Below are 17,955 nucleotides of genomic sequence, written 5' to 3' on the forward strand. Positions count from 1 at the left end.
TATTATCTGTATCTAGACTGTGTCATAAACCATGCATTACCCTGCTACATTGTATGGGCCTTCCAAATGATTGGGACACAATGATCAGCAGTGCTGATAAAGAACAATGGTGAGCAGTGGGCAGCCTACAAGACCTTTATTTGCTGCCTTTACAGCACTGAGTATAAAAAATAGGCTCTCCAGCTGTTGTAAAACTACAAGTCCCAGCATGCCCTGCTACCATTTTGCTATTAAGGAATAGAAAATACGTTCCAGGGCATGCTGGTATGCAGGGCCGGTGCTAGGGTGTCCGGCGCCCTCCTGCAAACCATACATTTTGCGCCCTTTCACATTGCCATTGCAACAAGTTGCAGCCCGATTGTGAGAGTGTATGCAACATGCAATCCTATGGAGGATCTCGGGTGCATGTACATGTATGCATACACCATCTCAGTGCTGTGTCCACAAAATGTTGCAGGCACTAAATGTGCCCATACATGCTAAGAGAATCGCATATGTTATGGGCTAGATCGCATCGCATCGCATGGCATGCAAGAGGGGAGGAGATAGAGGTGGCGGAGTGTTGAGGACTGGCAGTGGCACTGGCACAGCACACTGAGAAGAGGGAAGGAAGGGGAGACAGCGCTGCTGCCTGTTCATCATTTGAGTGACAGCTGACAGGCGCAGGTAGCAATGGGTAGGGGGCGGATCCGGACATGACATGTCATCCAGGCATTCACAGACAGAGCTACATGCCTCAGCACAAGTGTCCGTGAGGAAGAGGGGGCAGGTCACAGGAGGAGGACAGTGTGTGCGTGGTGCAGGGAGCTGCTCAGCCTCTCCATACTGCCGCCCTCCTGCTGACAGACAGGCACTGCGAGTGGCGTGCAGGAGGCAGTGACAGTGAGGGCTGAGGCATCTTTAGCAGAGCAGGGAGGGAGACAGCGCCTTTTCAGCATGGCGCCTCCCTGCTTTGCAGGAGCTGCTGAGTGGGTAGCGCCGGCCCTGCTGGTATGTGTAGTTTTACAACAGCTGGAGAGCCACAGGTTGGTCATTCTGGTCCAGCAGAATTGGGCTTGGCGCTAGTGCTGTGTACGGAGCTGTTGCTGGAACAGGGGCCGACAAGTTGAGTTGAACATAAGTTGGCAGTAACTACACCCGCTCAGCATGAATGGATGTCAATGTGAATATTGTCCTGTGTGTCGACTTATTGATAGTAGGTGATTTCATCGACACACTCTCACGAAATGCCCTATAGCCACAAGTGGAGGTTCTCATGACTATATAATTTCTTTACATTTATTCTTATTTGGGCAACTTCCAGATTGCCAATGGGAGCAGCCTTGAGTAGTTGTTTGACCCACAATAATTACTATATTGGGTATTTTACCAATTTATTCTATAAATATTAGTGGAGCGTACACAACTGTTCTTGCGACCGATTGCTTTTCTGTTAGTTCGCATGACTTGCCTGCAGCTGTGTACAGGAAGTTCCAGAGCATGTACATCAAAAAAGTGGCAGATACATCTGCGAGGCTGACTCAACCCTGCAACAGCCCCGTCATGTTCAGAAAAGATTGCCCAGGAAAGGGGGCTTGGGAGTTCAATGTGTAAATATTATATGCTACTCATAGGAATTTAGTGAAGACCCTAAAATACACTATATGACCCACCCACTGCTACATATGGCAAGATATTTATTTAGGTATGATAAGTGGGCAGAAGCAATACGCTTAACCAATACTACGCGTGATTGCGGCCACTGTTACAACAAGATCTCTGACTTTTTCTAATTAAAACATAGAGGGGATTTAATTCTCTCTGTTGCTTGCGGGTTAAACCTGCAACTTTGCTGCCTTAGGACTAGTGGAGTTACCACATGCAGGTACAGCATTTCACCCGAAACAGTTCCCGGTAGATTCAGTACTGGGCACGAAGTGAACTGCATTCCCCTAAAGCCCTGTACACACAGGGCAATATTAGCCAGTATCTCTGGCTAAATGGTCGCTGAGAGACCATATCACCCATGTTTTTTTGTGTGTACAGGGCGATTAATCGCTAGGAGCGCACTGCCGCAGCCAGCCCTTAATGGTGGCAGGAGCATGCCCCTGCGATTTTGACTCTTCAGTGCTGACTTGTCAGTGGGACAAACGGTGAACGGTGCAATATGGTTGCTGAGCGATATAGCGATGAACAATAAGCCAAAATTGCTAAGCGACTATATTGCACCGTGTGTACACCACCTTAAGAGATAATGATATTAATACTTTGTAACAGAGTATTATAATTAAAAACAAATTGATGATCATGATAGTACAAGCAAAAAAGAACATACATTATATAAAATAAACTAAAATGAATGAATGCTGAAGATACTACAATGCAAAATAGTCTGTCTGTAATATAATAAGGAGAGCATGCACATGGAATACTGGGGCAGATGTATTAAGCCTTAACAAGAGATAAATGCAAGGGTGATAAAGAGAGATAAAAGTCCAGCCAATCAGCTCCTTACTGACTTTTTTCAAAGACAGCCTGTAACATGGCAGTTAGCAGATGATTGGCTGGACGTTTATCTCTCTTGCATTTCTCTCTTGTTAATGCTTAATACATCTACAACTACACTGCAATCATAGCAGACAACAACAACAACAACAACAAAAGTTGTCATAATCTGTAGATTCAACAAGAAAACTTAAATGGAACACTGCAGAATGATATAGTAACTTGTCTTAATTCAGAAGCAGATTGTTATATTCTACAATAAAAAAGTAATTCCAGAAGGATCACTTCAGATAATGGTAATCAACGCTAACATTTTAATCCATTGTACCATTTTCTGTATTGTCCCCCCAGACGGCTCCCTGAGGGAAAATTACACCTTTAAGCAAATCCTAGTCCACACTTTATGCTTTTTTCAGAAAATATATAGTTCTACTGCACTTGACTCAATTTCACATAGTTCTGGCCTAGGCAAATTGAGGACAGCTGTTGTCCAACTACCAGCGTGCATGGACAGCTATACATCAAAACTAGTATATTTACTTTAATTATAGTAATATCACTTCATTTGAAAAGCGTATTTCCATGGATACATATCCCTATGACAACCTAGCACAAGCTAATACATTCTTAACATTACACTGTACATTAATAAGTACTGTCACCACCACCACCAGCTGACTTTCGCAGCATATTACACACAAGACGCACTGTGGGTAACAATGGCATGAAACAATCAATGCAAAAGAAATCAAATCTAGAACGTGCAAATGAAAGTTATACCGTATGGTTTAATACTGAGAGACAATGTAATAGAGAAGTTGAATTGCTCTGCATTAATAAAGTATGTCATACGGTAATGACAGGCCTCTTCTAGTTACACAACAGCATGTAATATTTTGTACTATTATACTCAGCTCTCTATTATCGAAAAATACATTTGATTATTGCAAAATAAGGTTCTATTATATCACTCTATGAAATGCTGACATTCAGTTTAGTTCACATGAAAATAAATTGCTCAAGTGTTTTATATAATTGCTAACAAAATCCAGCATTATGACTGGGCAAATTCTGTCTGCCAGTTTGGTCATGATGGGTGTAAAGGTCCCCATACACCAGGGCTGGGCAATTGCGGCCCTCCAGATGTTGATGAACTACACATCCCAGCATGCCTTGCATCAGTTTCAGCATGGCCACATAGCAAAACTAATGCAAAGCATCCTGGGATGTGTAGTTCATCAACATCTGGAGGGCCGCAATTGCCCAGCCCTGCCATACACGGTACAATTATTGTATACGATTTGGACTAGATCGCATTGCATCGCATAGGTTTTGCAATGCAATGAGATGAGATGTGGTACTAAAAGTATGTACAGCACATTCTTTTTGGGCTGTGCTATGAGATGTGTGACGGGAGCGCGCATCTCATCGCACCCAGCAATTGTACTGTGTATGGGCACCTTTAAACGTGCCACAGATGCTAGAACCTACTACTTAGGGCACCAGTCAGGAACCATCAGACCTGGGAACAGGGCCGCGCTGCCCTCGTTTTCCAGGAATAGCAAGGCCAAGGCCTCACTGGGAGCACTACAACAGACCGACTGAGGCTTAGTCAGCTGGCCGTCTGCAGGAAACATCAAGACCACTTTCAGCATTTGCATTTTCACTGGATGGTCTTGTAAAGACGCTTGTGTGTAGCTTACATTTTCGCTCCCAAATACTGTCTGCTTGTTCCTAACAATTTTATATCGATTATAATGATCAATCTAAAAGAAACGTGGAGAATGAAGCACATCATTCTACGTGGAATCCAGCTATAGATAGATTGTAAGCTTGCAAGCAGGGCCCTCATACCTTGGACTTTCTGTAAGTACCCAGTTTGTTGTATCACTGTCTCCTATTGTAAAGCGCAACTGAATATGCTGAGCTATATAAGAAACTGTTAATAAACAAATAAATAAATATGGAAACTTGTATCTTCGATTAACATGACAATGGCACAGTGAGTGGCACAGTAGAGAGCCTCGTTACAATGTCCCCTCTGCCCCAACAGCCTTCATGGTGTATCAGTACATAAATAGGAGTCACAACACCAGCAACCACAACACTACACAAGGAAGGAAATATACAAACAACATAAAATAAATGTTTAGATTTTCTAATATAAAACAAAAATCTACAAAACAGAAATGAAATCACGAAATTAGGAAATAAAGGAAGTAGCCCTGTATTTTTATAGACATTTCAAAAAACAAATCTTAGCCCCAATTATTTAGCATTCTGGGATATCTTGCCTGTCAGAACGATGCATAATTTTGGAATCTCTTTGTAAATCTACTTTCACATTAAGCATGTGTAAATTATGTGAAAATCTATATTGCTTTGGCACCTGGAACGGATGTAGGAAAAGCGAGAGATGAATGGAGATTAAAAACACCTGCAGTTAATCAATCGAAACCTAACTGGGAGACAGAACATCAGAGGTTTTCCTACTTCTAACAGCCTCTGACCAATGCTAGCTAATTAACGGTTTTTGCTTTCCTTGATTTTAAACGCTACTTCCTTTTTTCCCAAATTCCATCAAACTTACAGTGAGCACCTCTTGTCAGACTCTGCTCTCACTCAGTGGTGATTTGATCCATATAGGAACTGGGGCCGCAGCACAAGAGGAGAGAAAGGAGACATAAGCCCTTTACAAGAGACCACAGAAAGAGAGCAAACGGCCGACAATCGTTCAAGCGGTAAAGCATAAATGTGTCATTTTTCATTCTGTAGCTCAGCCAGTGATTAGAGAACGAGAGAAAGCTTTAGAGCATGATTAACAGTCAGGTCCTTATGAAAGGAAATAAGGAATGATGTTGCATCTGCTCTAGTGTGCCAGCATTTAACCTTAACAAGGAGGTTTAATTAACCACTAATCAAGACGAGTAGCTCTTACAACAGGAGAGCGTGGGTATAAGCACTTCACGGGAGTGAACGATAAATCAGAATTATATTGCTTACTCGGAAATCTTTTCTGCTCTCCTTTAAACAATAGGTTTAAAGGATCTCCGAAACTCAATATTGAACTCCGTACCTATGGAATTATTACAAATAACAAACGTTTGTTACAACAATTTATGTAGTGTTGAACTGTGGTGGAAGCGCATGAATCAAATTTGCATTTAATACAATTACAGAACAATTTATAGAGCTCTTCATAACTTAGAAGAATAATACTTGCCATCGCCAAGACATTGCCTAATGCAAAATTGAATATACTGTACAAGTGTAGAGTGTATTTACGCCGAAGTAAGAGAATCTTTAGTAAATCTCCTCTGATCTTCAGTAACATTGCAACCAGTTGCTTTGTAATACCCCTTTTACACCATAAATCCCGGATCCGACCCGGCATTTGGAACACGGATCCAAGCCAGGTCGGATCCGGGATATTCATCGTTTACCTACCCGCAGTGTAGACGGAGGCAGTGCTTGGAGATGACAAGCGCCAGGACCGCGATCACCCCCACTGGGACCGCTGATCGCCGGTGCTGGGGGCAGCCCAGCACCAAGGTAAGCTGCTGGGCTGCCCTCAGCCCCTATGCACCTCCCCAGCCCCCGTCCGCAAGATGAATGGATGCCGCACACAGGCATCCATTCACCTCCTCCCTGCCACTGCTGCTGTCTGCAGAGTACAGCAGACAGCAGCAGAGGCTGTGTGTGCCTTCCCCAATTGATGTAAACGGGAGCCGGGTCGGATGACCCGGCGTACCTGTTTACACTGCCCTCTACCCAGGTCCTAGCCAAGTTCAACCCAGGTCAGGACCTGGGTAGAAGTCCTGTGTAAAGGGACACGGGTGGACCCATTTACACCGCCGCTGACCTGGGTTTTTGCGGCGATGTAAAAGGGGTATTACTGGAAATCAGAGCATTAAAAATGCTGGTTCAGAGCAATAACCCCTTAAGATCTAACGTCTAGTCAGGCTCTACAGCCCTAGCGCTAGTAGCAGATCCAATGGTGAGCCACTTTAAAATAAGAATCTTAACATTGTTCAACTTTCAATGTAGACCATTTTTGAAGTAAAAAAAAAAATTACATTTAATTTAAACCAGACTCTGAATTGCAAAAAACAAAAAACAAATTTCGAATGCAAAGGGTTAAAAATGCTGATGCTATACGCCGCATATCAGACCACAGTGGCATCAGGCCGAGGACAAAATAACATGAGAAATGAGGAACAATACTCTGACATTTTAAAATGTAGATTTTGAACATGTCCTTCATATTTCATAAACCTGGCATTTGTGATCATTTAAGTAAAGTGTGCCATGTTTACACCATCCGAGCTGTCTGCAATGAAGATACAATTTGGCAATCACATATTTGCACATTTTCCATACATACCATTATCATCACAAGATTCTGATTGGAAGGAACTGAGAGACTGAATCTCAGACATGCTTTCACGAGGATTGTATAGATGACAAGGCTTTTCATCAAGAGACTTCTTTGAAAGACATGGGTCAAGATCAACCTTAGCTGAAAGCAGAAAAGAAGATACAATGTCACAAAGTTAAGGACACTCAATTAGCAAGATCTACCTTTTGATCATTCCCCAAAGGACAGTCTTGTAGATGTGCAGTTCAGGCAAAGCAGCAATGAAAGATGTTCGAAAGTAACAATCACGGAATGACTTTGAAATGAAATAATAATTGAAATGACACAGCGCAGTGACAAATCTCCAAGGCAGAAAAAAAAAAGTAATTTGGTTCAATGGTTTGTTGAGACGACATGTGCACAACAGAGAGTTATCACTCTTCAGGGGATTACAGAACATTATTAAAATGGATAGATCATATTTTCCATAGTAATGGAATAAAACAGATATTGCACCACAGTAAACAGTACACATTTGCAATTTAAAAATAAAAGTATACTGTTTCTATATTAAGAAGCTTGCCTGAAAATCTACCCACATAATCCTAAAGCTTTATAATATTCATAAAGGTATTTCATATTTTTGTGTTAAGACCAAGTCCTTTCTCAATCTTGGAGCCATTAAAAACTGGCGCTCTTACCATTTGTCACGCATGTGCAAACCCAGACCATCAGGGATGGGGACGAATTTGGCCCACTGCGAGCAGGTCTGAATAAGACCATATATTTTGAACGCATCCAGTCCATGATCACAGCCATAGTGGTGGTTTGAAGATCTCTGGTTTTATGACCAGGGAGTCCTTCTAAGCATGTGAAACTGTTGGAAATGCATGCGTGAGCGTCAGGTGACACTGGGAAGGATCTTATTGGATCCCTCTCGGAGAACACTGCATGGAGAATCCCATAAGCTTTCATTAGGCCAGTGGTTCTCAACAAACGGTTGCACGTTTTCCAGTGCACTTTTTCAGGTCTCCATACAGAATCACAGGTAAAATAATTAGCTCCACCTGTGATCTTTTAAAATGTGTCCGTGAATAATGAGTGCACCTGCCGGGTGACCTGGAAAATGTGGACTGTTAGGGGGTCCTGAGGACCGAGGTTGAGAACGACAGCATTAGGCAATGCTATCTGTAGATGGTGTTTACTATCTGGAACAAGCTCCAGAAAGTTTTGTTTCCCTGAAGCTTGATGCATATGGGAGTACATTCAAACGTCAGAAAACATTTTTGGAGGTTTGACTGCATATTTAGTTTTGATGCATATCACTCAGGGAGTCTTACAGAGAATAAAGTTTAACCCCTTCTCATTCACATGCAAAAACCACACTCTTCCCCCTCAACATCTCAAACCTAACATTTCTGCTTCCAGTGAGTGGTCAATGACTGCCTCCTCTCTTCCTCGCTGATCACCATTTCCCACTCCCACCATCAGGATTTTTCCCCCACTGCTCCAAATATCTTTGGAATGCCCTTCCATGCCCAAATTCCCTCATAGTCCCTTTACAACATAAGCGCTCAGGAGAACAACCCTTTAGTCTACGGCAGTGATTCACAAACAGTGTGCCTAGGCACCCTGGTGTGCCTCAGGACAATGGCAGGGGTGCCTTGAATTGGTGGTCTAGGACAAATTTATAATAGTTATGGGCAAAGTAATAGGAAAAACCAGAGCTGGTGTCCGCAAATCATGAACTATATGGGCAAACAAAAACTTATCTGGTTCCTCACTACATAATGTATCCTAAGGATGATATATAAACACAATTTACTTCATTTTATATTTTTTCTAAATTTATCAACAAGAAACTTTTGATGTAGGGTTGTCGTAAAAAATATTCTGCTATTCTAGGGCGCTGTGGATCAAAATGGTTTGGGAACCACAGGCCTACGGTCTTTTTCCTTTTTTACTAAATAATGGCAAAAACGGATTTCATTTTCTGTAAAGACGGATCCTATGTGACATCAAGCGGACCTGATACAACACAGAGCTGACAGAACTACTGACGTTCTAAGACTTCCAAAGCATTACTGTATCAAGCGTACAAGACGACATGTGCTTACCGTCATAGTCATAGTCCCAACTTGGCTTTTGTATTGAGTCGCAATCTGATGGAGAGTTGGATGGAGGTGGAGGTGGCAGGTTTGGAGCAACGCTACACACTGCTACCGCTTTTCTATGTCCATGCATGGAGTCTGGATTGAAAGTGCTGAACTCTGGGTGTTCGGGAATGGTGGACCCCTCAAAGGAGTTTCGGTCCAGGTTATTTCTAGAGTCACTTGGAATGCTCGGAGTGTAGGATATTGGCCTGACTGGCACCTGGGGCGGGATATCGGAATAGATATTCTTGTTTAATTTTGGATCCATAAATGGTCTTTGTAAAAATGCTGAAGTAACTCCCATATGTTTGTCTTCGGGTTCCTGCTGCCTTTTCTTTTTCTTGCTGGCCACTACACGGCACACAACAAAGATCACAACAATACAAAAGATGCCCGCTATGAAGACGATAATCCCAATGACCTCAGCCAAACCAATGTTCCATGAAGTTGAAACGTATTTGTTAAGAGAAATCTCTGTGCAGTGTTTTCCTCCATACCCATGACTGCAGTTACAATTATAAGAGCCGTATGTGTTTTCACAAAGGGCACCATTAGGACATGGGCTGTCCTGGCATTCATCAACATCATTCTGGCACCTACAGTGATAAAAAACACAAAATCAACAAATCTGTGCTGCACACAATGGAAACAAATAACGTTGCACATCTAAAATGAATTTATTGTCATTGCAAAGTCATTTCTCGCATGTCTAATGATTGGGGTTATGCAAGCATTCAGGCAAGCTATTCTCTGTGGAAACTGTAGCGGAGGGTGACTGTGCAGGAAGGCCCAAGGTCAGGCTGCGGTGCAGTCCAAAATATAAATAGGGGAGCCCCTAGTGACCCCCCACCCACATCTGGAGCCACCACTGCCACAGTGATTGTGCAGCATAGCTAAATTACAATCATCATCGCTCTAAATCAAATATACATTGTGGCAAATGCTGGGGAGGTAACAAAGTGCTATTAACAGGAATGGGGATCAATACCTTTCTGCATGGAAGCCGGCTTCACACTCACATACAGGACCATCCAGGCTGTCTATGCATTTCCCGCCGTTCTTACAAGGATTGTCTTTACAGAATGGACCCAACTGACACCTGCAATATAATAACAGGAGATCACATTACCACCAGAGTCTCTGCAAAAATCAAACAAAATACCTTGTGCATATATAAATATAGATATGTAAATTGAATATAGATAGCTTGAAACAAAGTCCAACACTGGAGATATAAATCAGATATGTGTAGAATAACTATAATTAGCGCTAATCATACAGAATGTAATTAATTGTCACATATGTTACACTTGATACTTGTGAACACTTGGTCATAGAACAAATTAAATATATATAGATATTCATACTGAGGGTCATTCAGATGTGGACAGAGTAGCTATTGCTGCGGATTCCTTGTCTGTTACACGTAGACTACTCCTGCATCAGTAGTGTTCCGAGCTGCATCCTTGGACACTGACTCCTCACCGCGAGGCTTCCAGCACCCATAGCGACGCACAAGCCATCTGTCTCTATAAGTGCATATCCATCCCGTGCAACAAAGGAGATCCCCAGCTTTTTGTCTCCACGTAAACAGCAGCATCACACAAACGGAGGCCATTGCCGCCCCCTCCCTAAACCCAAATGGCATCAAACTATCAAGAACTGGCAATCTGATGTCCTGTGTTAAAGGACCCATTCGCATATGAGCAGAATCGGTCCTCCACATGTGTAAAGGACCTCCCATATCAGGCTGCACATTGAACTGGACCTTAATGAGGTCCACAGTCCATTAGGACAGACTGTAACCAAGTTGAAGATTACATACTGTATAGCACAGGTCTTCAACCTGCGGCCCTCCAGATGTTGTGGAACTACATGTCCCAGCAGGCCCTGACAGTTTTGCCATGCTCTTATAGAAAAAAATGTGGCAATGCATGTTGGAACATGTAGTTTCACAACATCTGGAGGGCCACAGGTTGAAGACCCATGCGTGTATAGGGTTTTATAAAGGCCTTGCTGGTATTTAGCAAAAAAAATGCTAAATCTAAACTTTCTAACACATTTCAGACACTATATGACCAGAAATGACAGGAATATTAAATGGGAAAACAAATAGGGTTGGATGTGGATTTCCAAGCATTTATATATAAAGATCAAAAGGAGATGTGGAACATCGCACATCCAGTCTGCAAAAAGACTACGGAATTTAATATTAATTACTTGTCTTCTGTGTGTGTTCTTTGAATTCTATCTCATCTTTTTTATTAACGACAACTTACAACCTAATGACATAAATAGATACAACTAAACGGAAAAGCAACCTTTCCCCACAATGCACTTTGGTAACTAAAAGCTACACAATATTTCCAGACTTTTATGTGTGCTGTAAATACAGATCAGCAAAAGCAATACTTTCTAACATTTCCAGCCTTCCACAGTCGTTCTCAGGTAAGCTATTGTGACCCCACAGCTGGTCACCAAAAATATAATACAGATTATTTCCAAGTGCTAGCACATTATTTCTCCAAGCTGTGAGAGGTAATGGTGCTATTTCGTTACGGTTTACAGTAAAGCGAACACCTACTGCTTTGTCATTCTACAGAAATTCCAAAGCTTTGTCTACTGAAACAAAACGTATTTATATAGCACACATTGGAAATATGTCTAACTCTAGCTTTAGCAATGAATAACAATAATTTTCCAGTGCAACCCAGACAATCCTTGCTATTTAAGTACGCACCACCTCCTGCTCCCCTTCAAATGGGCAAGTCCATGGAAATCCCGCTATTGCAGTTGTGCCCACCCATTGTGAGCAGCCGGGAGAGGGAAACGAGGACAGTGAAAACGGGGCACACTCCAATCTAGCAACTGTGACTCTTGGCAACACAAAACGCACCGCCAATAATAGCACTTTGAGTCCTACTAGGAGAAATATCCTACATAAAATATAGTTAATATTATTATACGTATTATTAAAGGATGCCACATGGACCATGGTATATATTTCTCAGTACGGATTCCTATGTGCCGTTCTTAGTGCTTCCCTCCTAGTAGCTTACCTCTGGCCAGTATAATCTCCCCTGCAGTGGCAGATAAAGTCATCCTTCATCACAATGCAAGTCCCACCATACAAGCAGGGGTTGGTTGCACAAGGATTGATGGCGATCTCACAGTGTGTGCCCGTGAATAATGATGTACACTTACAGTAGTAACCTGAAAGACCAAACACAGAGAGAGGGTGAGTAACTTAGCAGCCCTGCCTGGGATAGCATGGAAACGCTCAGGACACAATGTTATGAGAACATCACCAATATAAATTGCAGCCAATAATATGCCCCTTTATAGTAATCAATACATTTTCTAACACTCTGCTATGACCTTTAACAGAGAGGAAAGGTATACACAACCTCAGACAAACAACAAAAGTATACAATACATCGGGCCAGATGCACTAAGCTTCAAAAGTGATAAAATGGAGAGTGATACAAAGCCAGCCAATCACCTCCTACCTGCCATGTCACAGACTGTGTTTGAAAAATGTCAGACAGGAGTCGATTGGCTGGCTGTTTATCACTTTTGAAGCTTAGTGCATCTGGTCCTTTGACATTAATTGGTAAACATATTTCTCCTCAGATTTTGAATGCTATAGAATGGGTATTTAACATGTGGCCCTCCAAATGGTGTGGAACTATAAGTCTCAGCATACCCTGCCACATTTTTATAGCATGCACTAGAGCAAAATAGAAGGCAGGGCATGCTAAGAAGTGTAGTTCCACAGCAGCTGGAGGGCTGCATGTTGTATACCCCCACTGTAGTTTATACCAGTGTTGTGTTTTACCTTAATGTCTGTGTGGTTCTATGAGTGCAGTGCGTGACATTGCGATCTCTTCCTGTGCTCACTATGCTATTAATTCTCTATTTCTTTAAATAAACTTCTGCATCAAGTGTTCTACTATTCTGCCTCCATTTATATTGTATGGATGGAGCTATTTTAAAGAAGGATGTCTTCTGTGTCCGATACTAAGCTAGGCTTCAGATTTAAAAAAAAAACACAAAAAAACAAAGATGGATTTTGTAATCTAGACTTTACTGCACATTAGGGAACATTGTGTATAACCTATGGTTTTGGAATACATACCCTGTTATGAGCCGTACAATATACTGTAACCAATAGGAACGTTTAAATAATATAATAGATCAGCCTGGAACAAACTCACCTCCACTGGAAAAAGGGGAGCACACCCCACCATTATGGCAGGGATTGGCAGAGCAGGCGTCGACAGCGGTCAGCGAACATCCTGGGGTTACATCCACAGACTCTTCTATGATGGCGGAGTTCTTTAATTTAGTATGAAGAGGGAGCTCCTGGCCATTTAGAGACAGAGAGTCCATACAGCCTCGGAAACCATTGCTGACTTGAGGGATTCTTCCGTGTTTGGTTCCTTGCTGGCGCATGTGGCCTCCGAAAAACACGTAATTGTCAAGATTGAGTGTTCGGAGGGTGCCAGGCGCAGTGCCAGATGCAGTATGGACACGATCTAAAACCAGCCTGGCATAGTTCCCGTCCACCTCTAGTGACACCGTGTGCCAGTGGCCATCATTAACATGGATGCTCTGAACAGACACAATTCCAGGACCACTGCCGCAATCAAACTTATATTGTAGCTTTCCGCCTTGAATCTGAAAACGTTAGGACATGCAATTAAATATAAATTAGGGCCGATCATAAAAAACAAACTGAATGTGATAATAAGCAGCATACATTTCCACAGATAACGCTCACACCCGGTAGTGCAAGATAAAGATCTTCTCATTGCAAAACAGGTAGGACATTCCGCTGATCACGCAAATGATTCCACCTGTGTTCCTAGGGTCTGATGTCTGAGCACCAGCATGGCAGATGAACGGCACTATATAAGAGATGATTTGCCAGCAACAAAGAGGCAGTAGAGCAGACATGTCCAACGTTGGCCCTCCAGATGTTGTGAAACTACACATCCCAGCATGCTTTGCCACAGTTTTGCTATTAGAGAATGCTAAAACTATTGCAAAGCATGCTGGGATGTGTAGTTTCAAAACATCTGGAGGGCCAAAGTTGGACATGCCTGCAGTAGATATCGAATTAACATGCATTAACAAAGGGTTGCCCTGGCTACTTTCAATCCATTCCTACATAACACTCTGATGCTTCTTGGCCTACCGCTCACAAAGGGGGAGTGGCCTCAAACCTTAAAATGATAGTTAGAAGCAGGTTGTTTGCTTTAAACAACTTTTCAATTTGTCCTCTTTAAAAAGTTTGATAGATCTCTGCCAAATATACAGCGTGCTGAAGACTGTTGTGTGTCTGGAGGCTTCCCCATTGACTGTCATTTGTGTCCTACACTAAAACACAGATACCTGTGATTGGGGGATTGGTACCAGCACATGGAATGACTCCTTGAATGAAACTCAAGTGAGTGCAGCGGATAAGTATATGTGACATCAGCTTTAGCTCTGCACAGTCCTCTTGGTAACGGATACTGGTACTGCTACTAGATATAGCTCTGCATATTAATGACGGCACATTAGATTTGGCACCAGATATGGTGCATTTGACATCAGGTATAATTGTGCATATTGGTTATGGTACCATATATTATTCCTGGTATTCACCTGTGCAAAACATATGGCACTGCATAGTGGCTTTGGTCTTGAATATGATTCTAAATATTGGCAGAGCATCAGACGCAGGTCTGCATATCGGTCTCCGCGCCAGATTTAGCTCTTCAGGACATTGCTGTACAAACCCCTTCAATAAGTAAGCAGGCATACCATCCCCCCCTGCATAAGGTGCAGGTCTATCTTAACAGCATTATGGCCCCCGGGCAAAGCAGTGCAGTGGGACCTCTACCTACACAACCTCACCTCTCTCCGCGCTCCTTACCGATTACATCAGGCTTTATGGCATCACAGGAGGACAGGGGGCGGAAGGATGCCGGCCAACACTAGCAAGCGCTAACGGGATTGACGTATGCAACCTTTTTATTTGCCCTGCCTTAAACTGCTCTGGGGACCTTTTGCTTGTGGGGCCCCCGGGCATCAGCCCACCCAGCCCTGTTAAAGCGTACTTATGCCAATCATGCTAGTAATGCCTGCATACTTCTGGACGGAACTTATTATACTCTGCTCAATGAATGAGCATTCTTTGCTAATTTTTGTAAAATAGTTAGTCAATGTGTTAGTTGTTCCCCTCATGGAGCAAGTCCCAAATGGAAGTACGTTAATGTGTCTTAGTCAAAGCAGTCAGAAAAAATCAGGGACATGGGATTTGACAATGACTCTGTTGGAGAAGCTTGACTAGGCATCTGCCGAGGAAGCTCATGTTGTCACATTTTTGTAAATAAAGCTAATCAATGTTGAATACTGTAGTGACACAAACTAATATCACTTTATTCACTGGGTATGTCTCAAGCCGTGTTGCTATCGGGGGGGAATGATGAATGTTCCTCTGCACAATAATGAAAATGCAAATGAACGGAAAAAACATGTTTATGCGATTTATATAAAGGGGAACATGACAAGTGAGCAAGTAACCAAATCCAATTCATTTTCATATGAACAATTCAGCAATCAGTCACAGAGATGAGCTGTAATGAGAAGGCATGTCACATTTTTATCTTGCACAGCTAGCTTTAAAATTAGAGTGTCTATATTTTGACTGCCGGATTGATGCAGTGTCTCCGTTGGCAATCACATGTTGCAAATTTTCTTTAGATTAAAGTTGAAGTTTCATTTTTACATAGAGAAATAAAGTTTCTTTGCTGATTAACAAGATTATCCAATTTCTGAAAGTGGTATCACTTGAGTGGCATGAACGCGAGTTTGGCAGAAACGTTGAAACTTTCCTAAATCTCTTGGTGATGGTCTGTCATGCTACTCACTGATTGCGCTACGTGACTTCAGCACACACCGTACAGCGGCAACACTTATATATAGGTGTAGAGCTGCCAATCTGTTCCCCAAAGCCAAGACAATGTACAATACCCCAATTCTAAAAACAGGCTTCAATATTACATTGTTTTATTTATCAAGAGGCAATACATATTAGTGTTCAGTCTAGCACCCACCATATTTGAAAACCCATGCAGTTCCTCTTCCCTGCCTGGGGTGTCGCTGTCTGCTGTGGTGTTTCTAGCACAGGTCTGGTTTGCATATCAGTGCTGATATATTGACCACACTGTGCTAGAAGCACTACAGCAGACAGCGACACCCCAGGCAGGGAAGAGGAACTGCATGGGTTTTCAAATATGGCGGGTGCTAGAATGAAAACTACATATTACACATTAATTACAACCCTTATGAATAGAGGTTTGTACTGCTAAATTAATTTAAGTCTAATATTAAGCACTCCTGAACCATCAGGCACCAACAAAGCAATGCCACCTAGTGATTCTGAGGGACACTAAAAAAAAAAAAAAATAAGGTAGTTTTTATTTTGCCTGCTAAGTTTTAAGTGTTTGCAGTCAGATTGTGGTATTCTACTGTTTTACTCTTTTATTGGTCAATTGTTACTCCATTCAGGTGCGATCAACTGCCAGCGTCGGCATCCTCGTATGACCTGCTAGAGTGCTCAAATGGGACTCTTTCCATCGCACCCATTAGTTTGCCTTGATATGTGCAATAAAAAAAGGTCAATTGAATATCGCCTGCGATTTCCCAACACTTTAGACCGGAGATCCAACGCAATATAACAATCTAATACTGCCCACAATGTCTACATCAGTGTGACAGCCAAGGGTCAACATTGATTATGTCAGCATAGTTAAAGTGTTGACATCAGAAATATATGTATGTTGATGTTTAAATAATGTCGACATACAGTAACATTAGCGTAAACAATATGAACATGCTGGTATTCTAACAAAAAACAATGGGGGGCAGATTGTTATTGTGAATGCTCCACTAATATATATGAAATAACTATATATCCAATGTATTATCAATTGTGGGTCATACAAAAAGATTAATACTTAAGGCTGCTTCCAATGGCAATCTGGAAATTGCCCAGTTGAAAATGGAGATTCAATATACATAATTAGTTAACATGAAATAAACGTATGTATGTATGTATGTATGTATGTATGTATGTATGTGTATATACCCTACCTGATTGTTCTTAATCTTTCCTGTTCAAATAAAAAGTGGTAATACACTATCAGAGCGCCCACTCTTCTTTTGTTTCCAGATAAACCAACCCGTGTGGATTCGGGATATTTAAGTGGAGCAGCCGGCTTAAGACACAAGCATAGTGTTGACTATAAAGGAACTAAATATCCACAGGTGTTAGGATCGAAAACACCAGACCCTTGTGGAACTTTGGGAATTATCCCCACGAGACTGGTATCGTTTGCCACCAAATTATCATTCATATTACCTTTGCGCATTGTCGTTTTCCTTTTATATATATGTATGTATGTATGTATGTATGTAAGTATGTGTGTGTATATATATATATATATATATATATATATATACACACACACATTTTAGGGGCTCTGCACACACACTAAATTAACTGATAATAAATAGTGGAGATTTGGTTCATGAATTGATCAATGCATTTAAGCCTGCAGCCCCCTTCACGGGACCCCACTTTTCTGCAGGTCCTAACACTATCGCTGAAATTGGCTACAATACACATAGCTATCACATCAAAGGTGAGTGCCGATGTTTAGTGTATATATTGTTTATTAGATACATTTTTTAAATTAGTCTTATTGTGGTCACATTCTCTCATGCATCCTGTTTTAGCTAAGACTTCATAGCTTATGTTAACCATTTCCCTAGATGATTAGTGACAGGTGTGTTGGTAACTGTTCACATATAAAAGCATAGTATGCTGTGAGCCTTAGACCAGATAGCATGCCTGGAATCAAACATTGATGTGATAGCTATGTGTATTGTAGCCATTTTCAGCGATAG

The 17,955-nt window shown here is 41.9% G+C and overlaps 1 protein-coding gene across 7 annotated transcripts in view; it reads right to left on the reverse strand.

The window, feature by feature from the left end:
* The window catches only part of FAT1 (FAT atypical cadherin 1), a 206,393-nt gene that overhangs the window by 7,914 nt on the left and 180,524 nt on the right, over positions 1-17,955 (reverse strand). For 6 of the 7 annotated variants that reach the window (XM_083169337.1, XM_083169366.1, XM_083169355.1 and 3 more), the window contains 5 exons: positions 13,212-13,674; positions 12,054-12,207; positions 9,983-10,093; positions 8,959-9,590; positions 6,869-7,003 (listed from right to left, as the gene is read on the reverse strand). In XM_083169337.1, coding sequence (XP_083025463.1) covers positions 6,869-7,003; positions 8,959-9,590; positions 9,983-10,093; positions 12,054-12,207; positions 13,212-13,674 — 1,495 coding nt within the window. Of the gene's footprint in view, positions 1-5,074; positions 5,134-6,868; positions 7,004-8,958; positions 9,591-9,982; positions 10,094-12,053; positions 12,208-13,211; positions 13,675-17,955 lie in introns of all 7 variants that reach the window. The other variant, XR_014469766.1, reaches the window with a different exon arrangement.

This window comes from Crinia signifera, chromosome 1, assembly GCF_055691185.1.
Source record: "Crinia signifera chromosome 1, ASM5569118v1, whole genome shotgun sequence".
Taxonomy (NCBI): domain Eukaryota; kingdom Metazoa; phylum Chordata; class Amphibia; order Anura; family Myobatrachidae; genus Crinia; species Crinia signifera.